This window comes from Ursus maritimus, unplaced genomic scaffold (assembly GCF_017311325.1).
Source record: "Ursus maritimus isolate PB19 unplaced genomic scaffold, ASM1731132v1 scaffold_32, whole genome shotgun sequence".
NCBI classification, from domain to species: domain Eukaryota; kingdom Metazoa; phylum Chordata; class Mammalia; order Carnivora; family Ursidae; genus Ursus; species Ursus maritimus.
Genome location: NW_024425786.1, coordinates 2,202,264 through 2,216,850, shown reverse-complemented (window position 1 = coordinate 2,216,850; position 14,587 = coordinate 2,202,264). Strand labels below are relative to the sequence as shown.

At 64.4% G+C, this 14,587-nt stretch overlaps 1 protein-coding gene across 1 annotated transcript in view; it reads right to left on the bottom strand.

The window, feature by feature from the left end:
* Window positions 1-14,251, bottom strand: part of TP73 (tumor protein p73) — a 59,325-nt gene extending 45,074 nt beyond the window's left edge. Inside the window, exons 1-4 of the mRNA XM_040645672.1 lie at window positions 14,046-14,251; window positions 10,450-10,641; window positions 4,377-4,468; window positions 3,969-4,089 (exon numbers count right to left, since the gene is read on the bottom strand). Coding sequence (XP_040501606.1) covers window positions 3,969-4,089; window positions 4,377-4,468; window positions 10,450-10,584 — 348 coding nt within the window. The 5' untranslated portion in view covers window positions 10,585-10,641; window positions 14,046-14,251. The remainder of the gene's footprint in view (window positions 1-3,968; window positions 4,090-4,376; window positions 4,469-10,449; window positions 10,642-14,045) is intronic.
* Window positions 14,252-14,587: the final 336 nt, after the last annotated feature.

Genomic DNA, 14,587 nt, shown 5'->3' with positions numbered 1-14,587 from the left:
TGGGGCGTCGGGTCCTTCCCGGGCACAGCTGCTCCCAGGCCCTCCGGTCCCTCTTCAACACGGAGCCTCGCCCCTGCCTCCCCTCTGCCTCCCCTGCACAACATGTAGCTTTGTCACACACTCCCCGTGGGCCAGCCACCACCCGCATGCTTGCCATCCTGATGACTTAGATGTTCTCACCAGCTCCATGTACAGACGAGGAAACTGAGGCCCGGGGAGTTAAAGAACCCCGCATGCATCCCTGGCAAAACGGTGTAGGGATGGGCTGGGTCTTGGAGCTCCCCACACCCACGGCGGGCTCCCAGCCCGGAGGCCTCCCTCTGTGCCCCCTCAGCCATATAGTGTGCGGGGACCCTGGCGGCAGTGACCTCAGGGAGCTCACCGTCCCCCCAAGAATGTGTGCTCTGGGACCCCTCCAAGGCCTGCCCAGGGGCCAGCTGCCCTACTGGGGCCCCATCCTCTTTACCGCCCGACTCGGCTACTCAGCCGGTCCAGGGTGGCAGGCGGGTGGTCCGAGGACGATGACCAGTCCTTCCCGCAGGGCTGGGCAAGCCTGTGCTGGGGCCCCACATGCCCTGACACCTCCAATTCACAAGCAAGGACTCAGAGTCGCGGGGGGCTTGATCCTGTGACAGACCGGCCCCTCAGGTGGGCCATCACCCGCTCTGCCACTGGCCACGATAGTGGTGGTTAAGGGCATCCGGTGGGCTGCCCGTGGGAGCCTGCCCATCCCGGGGGAAGGAATCTGCCAGGCCGCCAGCAGGGCCAAAGAGCAGAGGAGACCCAAAGCCCAGACAGTGGGACGTGCCACCCCAGAGGACCGGTGTCCCGCCACTCCAGGACTGCCTGCCTGTGCCTTGTGGCTGGAGCCCCGGCACAGAGGACGGACGGCCTGCGGTGTACGCGCCAGCCTTTACACCCGGCCCGCGTGCTGAGTCCCTGGCGCGGGGCTGGCCGGGCCCTGGGAATACAGGACTCCACAACCGCTCTCCTGACCAAGGCCCGGCCTGGGAAGACTCTTGTCCAAGGTCACCAGCCTGGTGTGGGGCTGCTCCGCCTCCCCGCCCTCCGCTGGGTGGGGAGGGAGCCGTGCCCTCTGGCTCCCAAGCGACAGGCCACTGTGCAGTGCGCCCCGGGGGCTCCCTGCCCGCACCTGGCTCGGGGCCCTGGGCACATGGGGCGGAGGCCCTTGGGCAGGGCAGCCGGGCAGCGGGCTCTGCCCCAGCGGCTATGCGGCCGCCATCTGCGCAACGGGTCTGCGTCGGGGCCTCACAAGGGTGAAGAGTGGGCAAGCTGTCTGCATGGTCGCTGTGCCCAGACCGGTTGGCTGCCCACGACGGGCCAGGCAGGGGTCAGCACGAGGCCGGCCAGGTGGCTCCAGGGAACCCCCACCTTTGCGAACGGAGCTCTGCACCCGGTTGTTCCTGCCTGACGGATTCGGCCGTCTTGCTGTTTGCAGAGGAGGGAGACGCTCAGCACCCAGCATCCAGCCAGGTGGAGGTGGAGAATGAGAGCCGCCCCCCCCGCCCTGCCGCCTACTGGAGCGCTGAACTCCCTCCTGACGCCGGGGCCGCGGGGTGTCCAGGGCCCTCCGCCCTCCAGGGGCTGAGCTGGGCAGTTGGGGGGCACGGCTTCCCAAACTCAGGAGACAAACCTCTCAGGAGACCACACTCGGGGTCCTCCCTCCCTAGAGCTCCTGTCCCTCCACAGAGTGGACAGCGTGAGTGCCCGGCACTCGGCTTCTGATCCGGAGGCGGCCACTCAACAGACACCCATCTCGAATAACCGCATGGCTGGCTGCCCAGCTAGAGAGAGAGCCAGGCCGCCCCACCATGCGGTTCCCCTCGTAAAAGCCCTGAGTGACCTGGAAAGCGGACCACTCGAGTGACTCTGCTCTCCGTACCCGGGCTTTAAAGCCGCTCTTAGGTTTTAAATTCACCGGTAAAGAGTGAGCCCCCGAAACCCCAGGCCCTCCTCCTTGCCTCCCATAAAGGCAGAGCCCCCCGTCTGAGCTCTCCCACTCTCTTTCCCTGTCACCTGGCTGCACTGCCCCGGGCCTGTCACGTGCCCTCCAGCCCCTACAGTGAGGAACCTTTTCTCTCAAAGTCACTGACATGCGTCCTGCAGTCATTCGAGGCGCAAGGGCTGGTCCGGCCACAACCTGGGCTCCGTTGGGAGTGAGCGGCCCGGAGACCGCGAGCTGACTGCTACATTACCGACATGCTATGGGGACACTGATGTCCAGCGGGGGACCAGGGAGGGGAGAGGTCAGGACCCTTGGCCCCTGGGAGCAGCTGGGAGGACAGGGAACGTTCTGGAGGGACAGGATGCAGCAGCCCGACCAGTCGAGGCCCGGTCTTCCCCAGCGTCTGCCTCAGCTGCCCCACCCGTAAAATGGGAATCAACAGGTGCCCAACGCCGCGAGCGTTCTCACTCCGACGGTCTCCTGAGGGAGGCAGGAGGCTGGCGCCGGGCTGTCCGATTCCTCAGACCCGGTGTGAAAGGTTCCTCCGAGGAAGGACTCCACGGGCTCCCTGCCCCCCGCACCCCCACTCCTGGGCGGCAACTGCACAAGTCCCATGCGGGCCAGCCCGGTGTCTTTGACGGACACAACCGAGGACACGGGGGACCCTCCTGCCCCCTGCCCCCACCACAGAGTCCCCCTGGCTCGTTCACACGCCTGGAGCCACACGGTCCTTGCTGGCTGCCAAAGGCTCAGGGTTCCTCAGACGGGGTGAAGGGCTCCAACCGTTTTAGGGAAAGGGGGCCAGGCTCTCCTGGCCTCCAGAGTTCCCAGCACTGCCTCCTTCCTGCGCCCTGGCTCTCGGCCTGGTGCTGGTGCTGGTGCCCTGAGACAGACACACGGGGCTGCAAGAAGGCCGGTGGCCAGCACAGCCACCATCCAGGGAGATGGAGCAGCCTGGGGTCTAGCGGTGGCTGTCCTAAGCAGGCCACCGCAGGGGGGATGCTGGGGACGCAGGCCACACTACCCTCCCTGGGGCCAGGGGTCCTTACACCCCCTTCTCATGCTCTGCTTGCGGCAACCTCCTCTTGATGCACAGGGCCTTGCAACGGGTGGTGCACCAGCTCCCACAGCCCTCGTGCCAAGAGGGACGCCCAAGGGGGTAGGACCTGTGACACGGCAACAGGGTGTCAGGACCTCAGTGGTCCCTGTCTGCCCTCATCCAGTCCCTCCTTGGGAAACAGCAGCTCAATCTTCCTTCGGGGCCCTCTTCCCACTCTACTCCATCTCATCCCGCCCCTGTCCCACGGGACCCAGGCTGATCAGAGGCACAAGGATGGCTCAAAGGTGGCCACCAAACCACATTCAGACCAGTGAGAAGCAGGCCTGCTGGACAACCAGCAAAGAGGGGTCTTCCCTGCAGGGAGGGGGATGCTGGCGGAGCCTGGTGCCCTTCCACAGAGACTACAGGCTGCCACCATGGAGAAAGCAGGGCAAGAGACAGAGGCAGCTGTTGGATCACCTAGATCCAGCCATGCCTGAATCCATCCCTACACTTGGATCCAGCCACGCCTGAGTCCATTCCTACACCTGAATCTGGCCACACCTGAGTCCATTCCTACACGTGAATCTGGCCACACTTGAGTCCATTCCTACACCTGGATCTGGCCACGCCTGAGTCCATTCTTACACCTGGATCTGGCCATGCCTGAGTCCATTCCTACACCTGGATCTGGCCATGCCTGAGTCCATTCTTACACCTGGATCTGGCCACGCCTGAGTCCATTCCTACACCTGGATCTGGCCATGCCTGAGTCCATTCCTACCCTGGGATGAATGGTTTCAGGAGCTGATACATCTCCCACTTTGCCACTGAAATGTCCTGCAAGCCTGCGGAGGAAGCGTACCCCGAGCTTCTGTCTCCGGGCTCCACAGGCTCCCAGTCGGGACAGCGCATGCTTCCCACCCCCACCCCGAGACCTCTGCACACAGCAGCCCCACTCACCATGACAGGTGTGGTCATGCCCTGCAGGTGGAAGACGTCCATGCCGGCCTCTGCACCGCCCACCACCTCATTGTCTCCCTGGGTGGACTGGGGAAGGTCAAAGTAGGTGCTGTCTGGTTCCCTGGGAAGACGGGAACAGGGCTGTCAGTCCCAGACTGCCCAGGCCTGGTGCTTGGGGCTGGCCCTCAGCTCCTGGGAGGCCTGCCATTCAGCCCCCCGTCTGTCTCCTCTGCCCCCTCTCCTTCCTCTGCCGGCCTCTCCAGGGCTAGGCCACTGGGGACGTGTGTTCCCGCACGAGTTCTGTCCTCTGACCTCTCCTGGCCCAGACACTGGACCCCGCATCCCCAGCAGAAAGGCCATGCCAGCAGCCCCCTCCTCCCCCTCACTTAGCCCGAGGCCAGTACTCACAGGGAGCTCCAGAGGTGCTCGAACGTGGCCCCCTCATCAGCGGTGGTGGGCTGAGACATCTTTTCCGCACCCAGCCCGGAGGGCTCCTCACTCTGCAAGGAGGGAAGAAGGACAGTGGGTGCTTTGGGAGGGCCGGCCTTCGCCCTCCTTCAGTATCCCCGGGGCTGGCCAGCGCGGACACCATGTCACACCCCCCGCATCCTCCTCCCCTTTCCCGGGCAGGACCCCACCGTGCAGAGGGGCAGGCCCAGCTCCACACCCAGGTTGGGGGGGCAGTACCCGTGTGCGAGGCTGCTGTAGGGCCCTCTGGGGGCTCAAATTTGAAGTCCTTGCTGTGTCTGGATCACAGCAAACACCCAAACAGGTGTGGCCACTATTACTATGAACTGTGTCTCTAGGTTTGGCCTTCAGGGCTCAAGCCAGGTTTGGGGGCTCCCAATGCCCCGGGACGTGAGGACAGCTCAGATCCCGGGTCGGGCATGTGCAGGGCAGGCCCAGAGGCTGGAGTGAAGGCCCGGGTCCGAGGCTAGATGTGCCCTGTGGCTGTAGGATGTTAGGCAGCCGTCCACCTCTGAGACAGAGGTGGACTTTGGCCTAGACACAAAAACAGTTCGGACCCCATGAGGCAACCTCAGGCCAGGGCTGTGAAGCTGTCACCGGAGTGGGATCACTGCATGGTGGTTTCCCCATCACAGGAGATGTCCAGGGACCCGGTGCTCTGACCCGGTGCCCAGACAGGCCGGTCTTTGTCCCCAGGGTTTCCTCTCCCAAGAGCGTCCACGCCCAGCTCCCACTCCCCAGTGGCTCCACCAGCCCAGGACCAGGCACAGCTGGGGCCCCTGTCCTCCCATGGTGGGGAGGGGCAAGGAAACCAGAGCCCGCCCTGCCCACCACCCCACCCAGGCCAAGGTGGTGTCTCCCCTGAACCAGCCTCTGGGTCCTTGGCAAAGGGCCGTGGGAATCAGCTTGGCCACCATCCGCCTGGCAGTGCCCCCGCGGGCAGGCCCAGACCTGCCCACAGCCACTGGGGGAGGGAGGGTGCACCCGCAATCTGTCACTTTGTCCCCAGGTAGGCAGGCGCTGGTGGAGGTCTGTGGCACTCTCCGGGGGCTGCCACGTGCCAGCCACCGGTCTCTGGCGCAGTGGCACGAGCCGGGAGGGCTGCCTCAGGGGCTGGGCTGGTGACGGGATGCCCGAGGGCCAAGGCGGGCAGAGCAAGGATGGCCTGGGACTGGCAGCTGAGAGAGCACTGGCCCAAACCAACTCTCCCGCAGGCTCAGAGAGGTTAAGTGACCTCCTGAGGTCACACAGCACGGCTGTATGCACAGGAACGACCGAGAATTTCAGGTTTCCTCAGAATTCAGAATTAACCTAGTCGCCCCCCACCCCCCGCACACATGCCTTCAGCACACGGTCCACCCACAAAGGTTTTTTGGTTTTTTTTAAGATTTTATTTATTTGAGAGAGAGGGCGTGTGCGTGCGCAGGCAGAGTCCCAAGCAGACTCCGTGCTGAGCGTGGAGCCCAACGCGGAGCCTGACCTCAGGACCCTGATCACGACCTGAGCTGAAACCAGGAGTCGGACGCTCCACGGACCGAGCCCCCTGGGCGCCCCGCCCACAAGGGTTTTAACAAGGTCTCCTGTTCTGGGGAGGTCACTCCCACCCTGGGCTGAGCTGCCCAAAGCCCCGTGGAGCGGAGTGCTGGGTGTGGAGCTGGCCACCCGGTCATTTAGAAGGGGGTAGACTTGGCTGCTGCAGCTGCCGGCTCGGCAGAAACCCGCCCCGTCCCCTACGGCTGGCCCTTTCCGGGCGAACGGGGATGGTTAGGGGGGCGGCTGCCGGGTGTGGGCAGAGCACCGACAGGGGGCTGTACTTGCTCAGGCCATTTGGGCCCACCCTCCTCAATCTGCAGATGGACCATCCGAGCCCAGAGATGGAAAACACTTGGCTAATGTCACACAGCAAACGGTCAGCAAGACGCTGCGAGTCTAACCACAGCGGCCGAAAGATGCCAGCAGCCCACGTGAGCCCCAGCGGATGAATGGATAGGCCAACGCGGCCCAGCCGTACAACGGGGGGTCGCTCGGCCACGGGAAGGAATGAAGCGCGGCCGCTCGCTGCCGCGTGCGCGAGCCTTGAGGGCACCGTGCTGAGCGAAGGAAGCGGGTGTCACGGGACTGCACGGACGGCGCGTCCACAACAGACAACCCGTGGGCACCGAAGGCAGGTCTCCGGCACGGGGCCGAGGGCAACGCGGAGTGACTGCGGAGGGGGACGGGTCTCCTTTGGGAGTGGTGGAATGTTCCGGAGCCAGACGGAGGCGGACAATGCACAGATCACGACCGTGTGAAACGTCACTGCATGGTTCGCCTTCAAAGGGGTAATTTTGTATTATGTGAATTTCACCTTGATAAAAAATTTAACCAAAGAACCTAAGGGCGAGACTCGGTGCCGCAGAGCTCGCGCTGGACACGTCCCCCACCAGCTGCAGAGAAAGGAGGACCCTGCATCTCCCAAAGCCCTGCGTCCGGGAGCCGGCACAGGGGAAGGGGGACACTCAGCCTTCAGCCCCTGCACCCCCCTCCCAAGGGACCGGCCACGGAGGGTGGCACTCCAGAGCCCTCCCCCCGCCGTTGCCAGGGGACACAGCTGGCATGTCTGCCCTCCCCCTCACCCTGCTTCGCCCGAGCTGCACCCAGTTCCCCCGGCTCTGGCTGGCGGAACACTCACCCGCTGTGACAGCGGGGCTGGGGCAGGGCAGACGGAGCCGGCTCGGCCTCAGTGGACGGCAGCAGGAAACTGAGTGGCACCCAAGTCCCTGGGGCCCTGGCGAGGAGGGCAGGGAGGAACTCCACGGGGTCATCACACTCTGTGCTCAGCAGATCCTGCTGCTTTTCCGCCAAACTGTCCCCAAACCCAGGACCCCATGTCCACCGCTCCCCCACCTCCCCTGCCTAGGCCAGGCCCTCCCTGGGTCCAGCCTGGCCCCTGCAGTGCCTCAGACCTGTCCCCTCCCTGTCTAACCGCCCCGCAGTGGGCTGTCCCTCACGCTTGGGATGAAGCCCCAAGTGCCTCGCTGTGGCCTCAGGCGCTGACCGCAGAGCCCACCCCACCCACCTCGTCCCCCACAGGCCTCTGCACAGCTGTCCTGGGCTGGGGACACTGGCCAGCACCTGGGGCTCAGCTCAGAGGCCACCGTCTCTGAAAGGCCATGCCGGTGCGCAGTCAAACCAGCTGCCACTCCCCCCGTCTGCCTGCGAAGCAGCTCCAAGCTCAAAGATGTAGAGAGACAGAGAGACAGAAGCCCACGCCTACCTGCTCACGTCCCACCGGGCCCCCCACCCAGGGCGGGCTCCGGGAGTATGTGGCCAGGCGTCCCCCCGTGCAGGGCTGCCATCACCGTCACCCCCACGTGTCCTGCTACACCAGCCCTGCTCGCCCTCGGCCCCGGAGTTAAGGAAGGCGTCCCTGCCCGCCTGTCCGGGCTTCCGCGCTCAGCCATGGGCTCAGGCCCCTGCAGCTGCCACACAGGCCTGGAGTGGACTTCACCCCCGGCCCCGAGACCTGCGCTGTGGGCCGCCGGCTTCTGAGGCACTGGTCCGAATGCATATTCCGGCGGTGCCCGGGGGGAGGGGGTGCAGTCGGCTGAGGATCTGACTCTTGGTTTTGGCTCAAGTGTGATCTGGGGGTTGTGGGATTGAGCTGAGTCTGTAACTCAGAGCCTGCTTGGGACTCTCTCTCCCTCTCCCTCTGCCCCACCCGCTTGTGCTCTCTCTCTCAAGTAAATAAATAAATCTTAAAAGTTAAAAGAGAACGCATATTCCAGGGCCCACACCCAGGGGCTCCGACAGCGGGAGCTCAGAAATCTGCATCTCTAAGTGGCACCAGGGGGTTCCCCATGACTCGGGGACAGACCCTGAGCCCGGCAGAATGAGGGTCCGGACACCTGCCCTGCCCTACTTCCCAGATGCTGTGGGGCCTGAGCCAGAAAGCCACCGACTCCATGGCTTCCAATCTCCCGGGAAACTCCCCTGAGCCAGCGGCACTGGACCCAGGCCCCCATGACCATAAGTCAAGGGAGCAGTAGACCCCGTCCCCGTAGGCCCTGGGGAGCTCCTGCCAGGGCAGGAGAAAGAGGAAATGCTGATGTCGGGTCGAGGATCAGGACCCCTCACTGGGCACCTCCCCTGGAGCCCATGGGCCCCCTCCTCTGTCCTCAGGGCAGGGGCAGGGTCTTCCCCGGACCTGCTGCAGCATCTCGGCCCAGGCCGGCAGAGGTGAGACACAGAACAGCTCCTCGGAAGGAACGGCCGATGGCCCCAGTGACCTGCATTTTAAATCTGGAAACACGCTCGTAATGGAAACATGGCCCCCAGACGTAATGGCAGTTGCTTTTGCAAACGTGGCCGAGCGTCATAAGGATCACGTGTTGGCGGGGGAAAGACAGACTCCCGAGGAAACATGTTTTAGGTCATCACCGAGTTGCAAAGTGCAGATGCGCCCTTGACCGCCCGGGGCCTTTGATGAAGAGCGAGTTCCCCTGGAGGGAAGTGCACTCAAGCTCGCAAGGAGCAGGGGGCCCTGCGGTGTAAGACTGTGGGCGCAGGAAGCGTGGGTGTGCCATCGCTGGGCACGCTCGGGCCCGCCCAGCACCGCCAAGCCAGAGGCACCCACCAGAAAGGGTGCCACGTGTGTCCCCGTTCTCAGGGTGCTGGGCCGTGCTGCGGGCCCCCTGACCCTGCTGCACCTTAAGGAATTTTCAGCGTCTGTAACTCAGGGAGCGCCGCGGGGCTGCCAGCGAGGCGCCAGGACCCACAGAGGCGTTGTGCGGCCCAGAGCTGGAGTGGAGGCACGGACCACCCCCCGTCCCTTCGACTTCTTGATGTGACTCACGGGTTTTCTGAGTCCTCAACCCACGGCAGAGAATGCTCTGGGGCCAGGGCTGCCGGGAAGACATGAGGCCACACCACTGCTTCTAGCTGCCGCTGGCCAAGCCCTGGACCGGGCCTCCAGGTGCTCACACCGCCTGTCACGCCCAGTCCCCACGTGTCCCCTCCCTGCCCCCGTCCTGTCCCCGCGTCCCCTCCCTGCTGCCTACCCTGTCCTTGTGTGTCCCCTGTCCCCCTGTCCTGTCCCCAAGTGTCCCCTTCCTGCCTTCTACCCTGTCCCCTCTGTCCCTACGTTTCCCCACAAGCCCCCCATCCCCTGCCCCATCTGTGTCCTCCTAGGCCAGGCCAGACCCAGCCTCCTCCAGGAAGTCACTGCCCTCCCTGATCCCTAATCAGGACACCCCCGTTCTCTGCCTCCCATCACCGAGCAGGTAGGGGGGCACAGCTTCCGCCGTACGGCCCACAGGACAGCCTTGTTGGTTGGGCAGATTGTGTCCCTGTCCCCTCCACCTGCCCCAGGCTCCAAAACCACCTTTGATAAACTGGGGCTACTGTGACCACCCCCCAAAGACAAGCACCCTGTGCATGGGGATGGCCGACAGAGCCTCTGTCACCCCCTCCCACTGCTTGTAGAGTCCTGAGACAGGGAGTGGACGTTTGGCCTGAGCGCAGGGAGGGCCAATGCAGGGCTCACAGGTCCCACCCCGGCCATCGGGATACCAATGTCCGGGGGGGAGGCAGCTCCCTTCAGTTCAGTGGAAAAGTGACCCACAGAGCTCCATCCTGACCCTCACTCCCAAACACTCCATCTCCACTGCTCTTCTGACACCACGGGTATGACAGGGCTCCTTCTCACCATTATTTCCCCCTTTTTGCTCAGTAAACTCGGACCATCGCAGGAAGGGACCCCAGGGCCTCCCCGGGCCCCTTCCAATTAGCCCTGTGGCCTCGAGGGGACTGAGAATGCTCTGGTGCCCAGAAGTCCCCCTACCTGGGTGGAGGGGTCAGGTGGCCAGCAGGCAAGGACGAAGGGGGCAGGCAACCCTCTGTGAAAGGGCGCTCTTCCCCAGGCGGCAGCCCAGCCGAATTCCAGCAGGACGCTCGGGGCCCAGCCTCCCGGGGCCCTCGGCGCCGAGAGGCCTCTGCTGCCCCTACCACCCCCCAGAACAGGGGCTGCCCTTGCCTTGTGGGGTGCGGCCGGGACGGCCCGAAGTACCTCCTTCCTCAGTGATCCAGGGCAGCGGCCTCCTTTGCCCGCCCCTCCGGCCTGTGGCCCAGGCCACGTGACCACGGGAGTGCTGGGCAGCCCTTGCCACATGGGGTGGGGTAGGGTGGGTCAGGACAGGGCAGGTCCTGGATCTGCGCCTGGGACCTCCTGCGGAAAGACGGGGTCCCTGGTGAGGAGGACATGGCGGGGGGCCTCCCGTCACCTTGAGACGGCTCGCGGTTACCCCTCTGCCCGTGCCGGGGGAGACCAAACGCTGGCAATGAGAGACAAATTTAGCCTCCGACCCTGGGCCAGGGTGCGCTTGTGAAATATGGAAACAGCTGGAGGCGCCCGATTAAGCTACCCTCCCTCCCTCCTGGGCCAGGGCCCACTCGAAGGAGGCAGGTCGGGGGTCAGACTCCAGAGCCCCCTCGGCCCTGCTGCTTCTGGTCTGCCGGCCTCCGTCACGGCAAACGGCCCCTCCGGCGCCCGGGCCCACGTGGAGGACTGTGAGGTTGCCAGCAGTTTGGGCGAAAGTCTAGGCGTTGGCTTAACATCCATGTGAGACAGGGCAACCGTGCCAGCCCCTGGGCACGTGGGCTTCGCACGCTTCCAGAAGGAAACGATGGTAAAGCAAGCCACCCAGGGCCGCAGGGCTCTGGGTTCGGGCCTTGGCTGGGAGAAGCCCTCAGCTGAGCAGTTTTGGGGACCCACCATGAATACCCCAACACCCGGCAGGAAAGGGCTGTCACAGACCAGCTCCTGGAAGAGGAAGTAAACGGAGAAACACCCAAGCATCGCTAACCACTACAGCATCCCCGAGGGGGGTTGTGAGACCAGCAAATTTGCAGCTCATTTTACTGTCAATGTGGAAACAGGCACAGGGAGGTGAGATCAGCTGCCCAAGGGCACACAGCTAGTTGGGGCCGGGAATCAAACCCAGCAGTTTGGCTCCAGCACGGCTGCTCTGGACCCTGCTCTCTACCTGGCCTGACCCTCCCCAGCCCGCACACCGTGCGTCCTGCCCGGAGAGCCCCTTGCCCACTCCTTTCTTCACCCAGCACCTCAAAGCCCTACCCGCGGTGAGGCCCCCCTGCCCTCTAAGGATCTGCCAGCATCCTTCCTCCAGTCCCCGATCCCAACACATGCAGGTCGTGCCTGGCCACACAGCTCCTGTCCCATGGTTTCCTGCTGTGCAGCTTGGCACTGCCCCACAGCCGCGGCTCCCTCTCCCCCTCCGTCCACGTCCACGCAGCCCACCTCTGCTGCTCCGCACCTGTGCCACCCTGGACAGGTGTATTGCCCATTCTGAGCCTCTGTTTCCTGCCATGTGTGTGGGGAAAAAAAGGAAAGCACCCAGCAGGGCAGCGACCCAGACACATCCCAGGAGCTTGAGAAACAGCAGTGATTTGCAGCTGACCGACGGTTACTTAGAATCAGGTGTCCATGGAGGAAGAAGCAGCCGAGTCCTGGGCAGGGGTGGCGATGCCCAGAGGCCAGGCCTGGTGGCTGCCCTGTCCCTGGTTCATTAGCAGACGTCCCCCCTGCCCTGGTCTGTCCAGGAACGAGGCGCCTGCTGAATGAGACAGACCAAGGTCCCATCACAGGAGCAACCTTCAGAATGTCCTCAGCTTCCTCTACTAGAGGTCTGCTCCCCTAGGGCCAGTGGCTGCTGCTTCCCAGGTCCCAGGCTGCCTGGCACACTGAGCTGGCAGCCCGTACCTGTCTGTGCATGGCAAAGGGCTGCCCTCTCTGGAGGAGTCTTTACCTTGGGGACTGTTGGGACGGGGTCGCCGTGGGGCCTGGGGTCGATGACCAGACACTGTCCTCTCGGCCACTGGGCTGCCAGGCACCGCTGTCCTTCCCATCTGTCTCCTCCCACCCTCCCCTCCCTGGCCCTGTTTCTGCCCCGAGAGGTCACACTTCCATAGGTTAGTGTGTCCTCATTGGAGGTGGCTGCTCTGTGCTCCGGGATCTTCTCTTTCCCAGGCAAGCACGTGAGTGCCTTCAACCATGTTCTGGACGATGGTTCCCAAGCCATCATCCCACCCAGCACCCTTCTCTGGACACCTCCACATTCCTAGGAGGAGACCCCCCCCCAGAGGCATCCCCACCCCGTCCAGACCCTGTGCCTCCCGCGCCCCAGGCACCTGCTCTGGACCCAGAAACGCGCTGTCTGAGGTCTCTCTCCACCCCGCTCGCCCACTCCCAGTCGGGACACCGGACACTTTGCCCACGCTCCGTCTGACTCCATTCTGTTCCTTCCTTGCTCTGAAGCCGGCCACACATCTGACACGACTTCACCCAAGCCATGATGTTGGTCCCTCCCTCCCTCCCTCCCTCCAGAAACATACATCAGGGTTCCACAGAGCTGCCGCTGTCCCCCTTGCTGTCCCTGTCCCCTATCCCCTAGCCTTGGGCGTGTCTTCTGATAACAGCGCCCAGAATCCACTGCACACTCCCTGTCCCAGCCCCAGCCCTGAGGCCTCTCCATTTATTGACCTCTATCTTCCACATAAGGTGGTAGGAAGGGAAGCACTCTACACCCCTACTCCAGATGTTCTTACAGCAGCCTGGGGGCGGGGTCACTTGCCCTGGGTCACACAGCTTGGAAGTGCCAAAGCTCCCACCAGGCAGCCCCTCCCTCCAGGAGCCCCCGCTACTGGGGGACAGACAAGCAAACCAGCTTTTAGCGGCCAGTGTAAAGGGCGCCCCGAACAGGTGTGGACCATGACCAGGGTCAGCATGAGGGCACGCAAAGGCCCACATCAGCACTGCCATTTGCAGGTCTCCCAAGCCGACGTTGAGCTTGGGGGGCCGGGAGGGAGATGGGCAGTGGGGTGGGGGGAGGCAGGAATAGCAAGGCAGGCTGGAGAAGGGACAGGGCCCTCTGGAGGCCACATGAAGGCCCCTGAGCCCATGGACTTCAGGGAGCAAGGTTCAGGGTTCAGCTCACGTGGGGCGCAGTGCAATATTCGTGGGGAAGGTCACCCCGGCAGGCACACACGGGCCTGGCGAGCCCAGAGGTGGGTGGTCAGTGGGGCAGGCCTTGGGGGGGGTCCAGGTAAGGTGGGGGGACATGGAAGAAGTGGACAGTGCTGGGGATGCAGGGGGGCAGGGAGGGACAAGGACGTGGGTCCTGCCCCAGGACCCCCTTCCAAGCCGATTCCTGTCACTCAATGCACTTTGTAGTAAACCTCCACCAGCCACAGATTCGGGGGCTCCCAGCCCTGTGCACGTGGGGGTCTCCCTGTGCTGGCCCGCAGGGCAGCGATGGTCGCACCCATCACACACAATCGAGCGACACGCGAGCATCTGGCAGGACCCCTGGGCTGGCTCGGGGGTGCCGAGCGTGGCTGCCGTGGATGTGCAAGTGAGTGATCTCTGGGTCACACCTCATCCTCCATGCAAGAGTACTCCCAGAAGCCTGCTCCCTGTCACGCAGGGAGGGGACGGGACCTCGGCTCAGCCGCCCCACAGCCTCTCACCCACGGTGCGCGCTCACTCCACCTCCCTCACCTCGAACACCCCCCACCCCTCTGCAGGTGAGGTGGGACCGGACCATCCCCTACCTCGGGAGTCCAGCTGTGCTGGCACTACAGCGGTGGCAGGTGGGCGGACATAGGAGCAGGCCCTGCCGTCCAGGTCTCCACGGAGGCGGCCAGGCGAAGCAGAGGGCTGGGTCTGGACAGGCGCTAGGGCCCATGCAGGGGAGGGAGCCTGGGGAACCGGGGCGCGCTGGCCCCAGAAGCTGGGGAGTACTGTCCTCCAGCTTGAGCAGGTGGTGCCACCTCGGCAGGAAGTGGGAAGTTCCCAGCAGGCCCACGACCGGGGCGGAGGCGGACACGAGAGTGACTTCTGCCCCCACCCAGCCCGGCCCCCCACCCAGTGCCACCCCGGGGAGCAGGTGGCCTGCAAAGTACCACCCACAGCGGCCGGTCCTCCTGGCCTGAGCCCCATCAGGAGAACTGTGGGCATGGCCTCCCTGCACCCGCCTGGCCACCAGCCCACCTGTCTATCACCCTTGCCCCCCACTCCCCAGCACCGGGGGAGGCAGTGGGCAGGGGCTCTGCCCCCTGGGGTGGCCCTGAGGGGCTGCTGCTGGGCAGCAGGG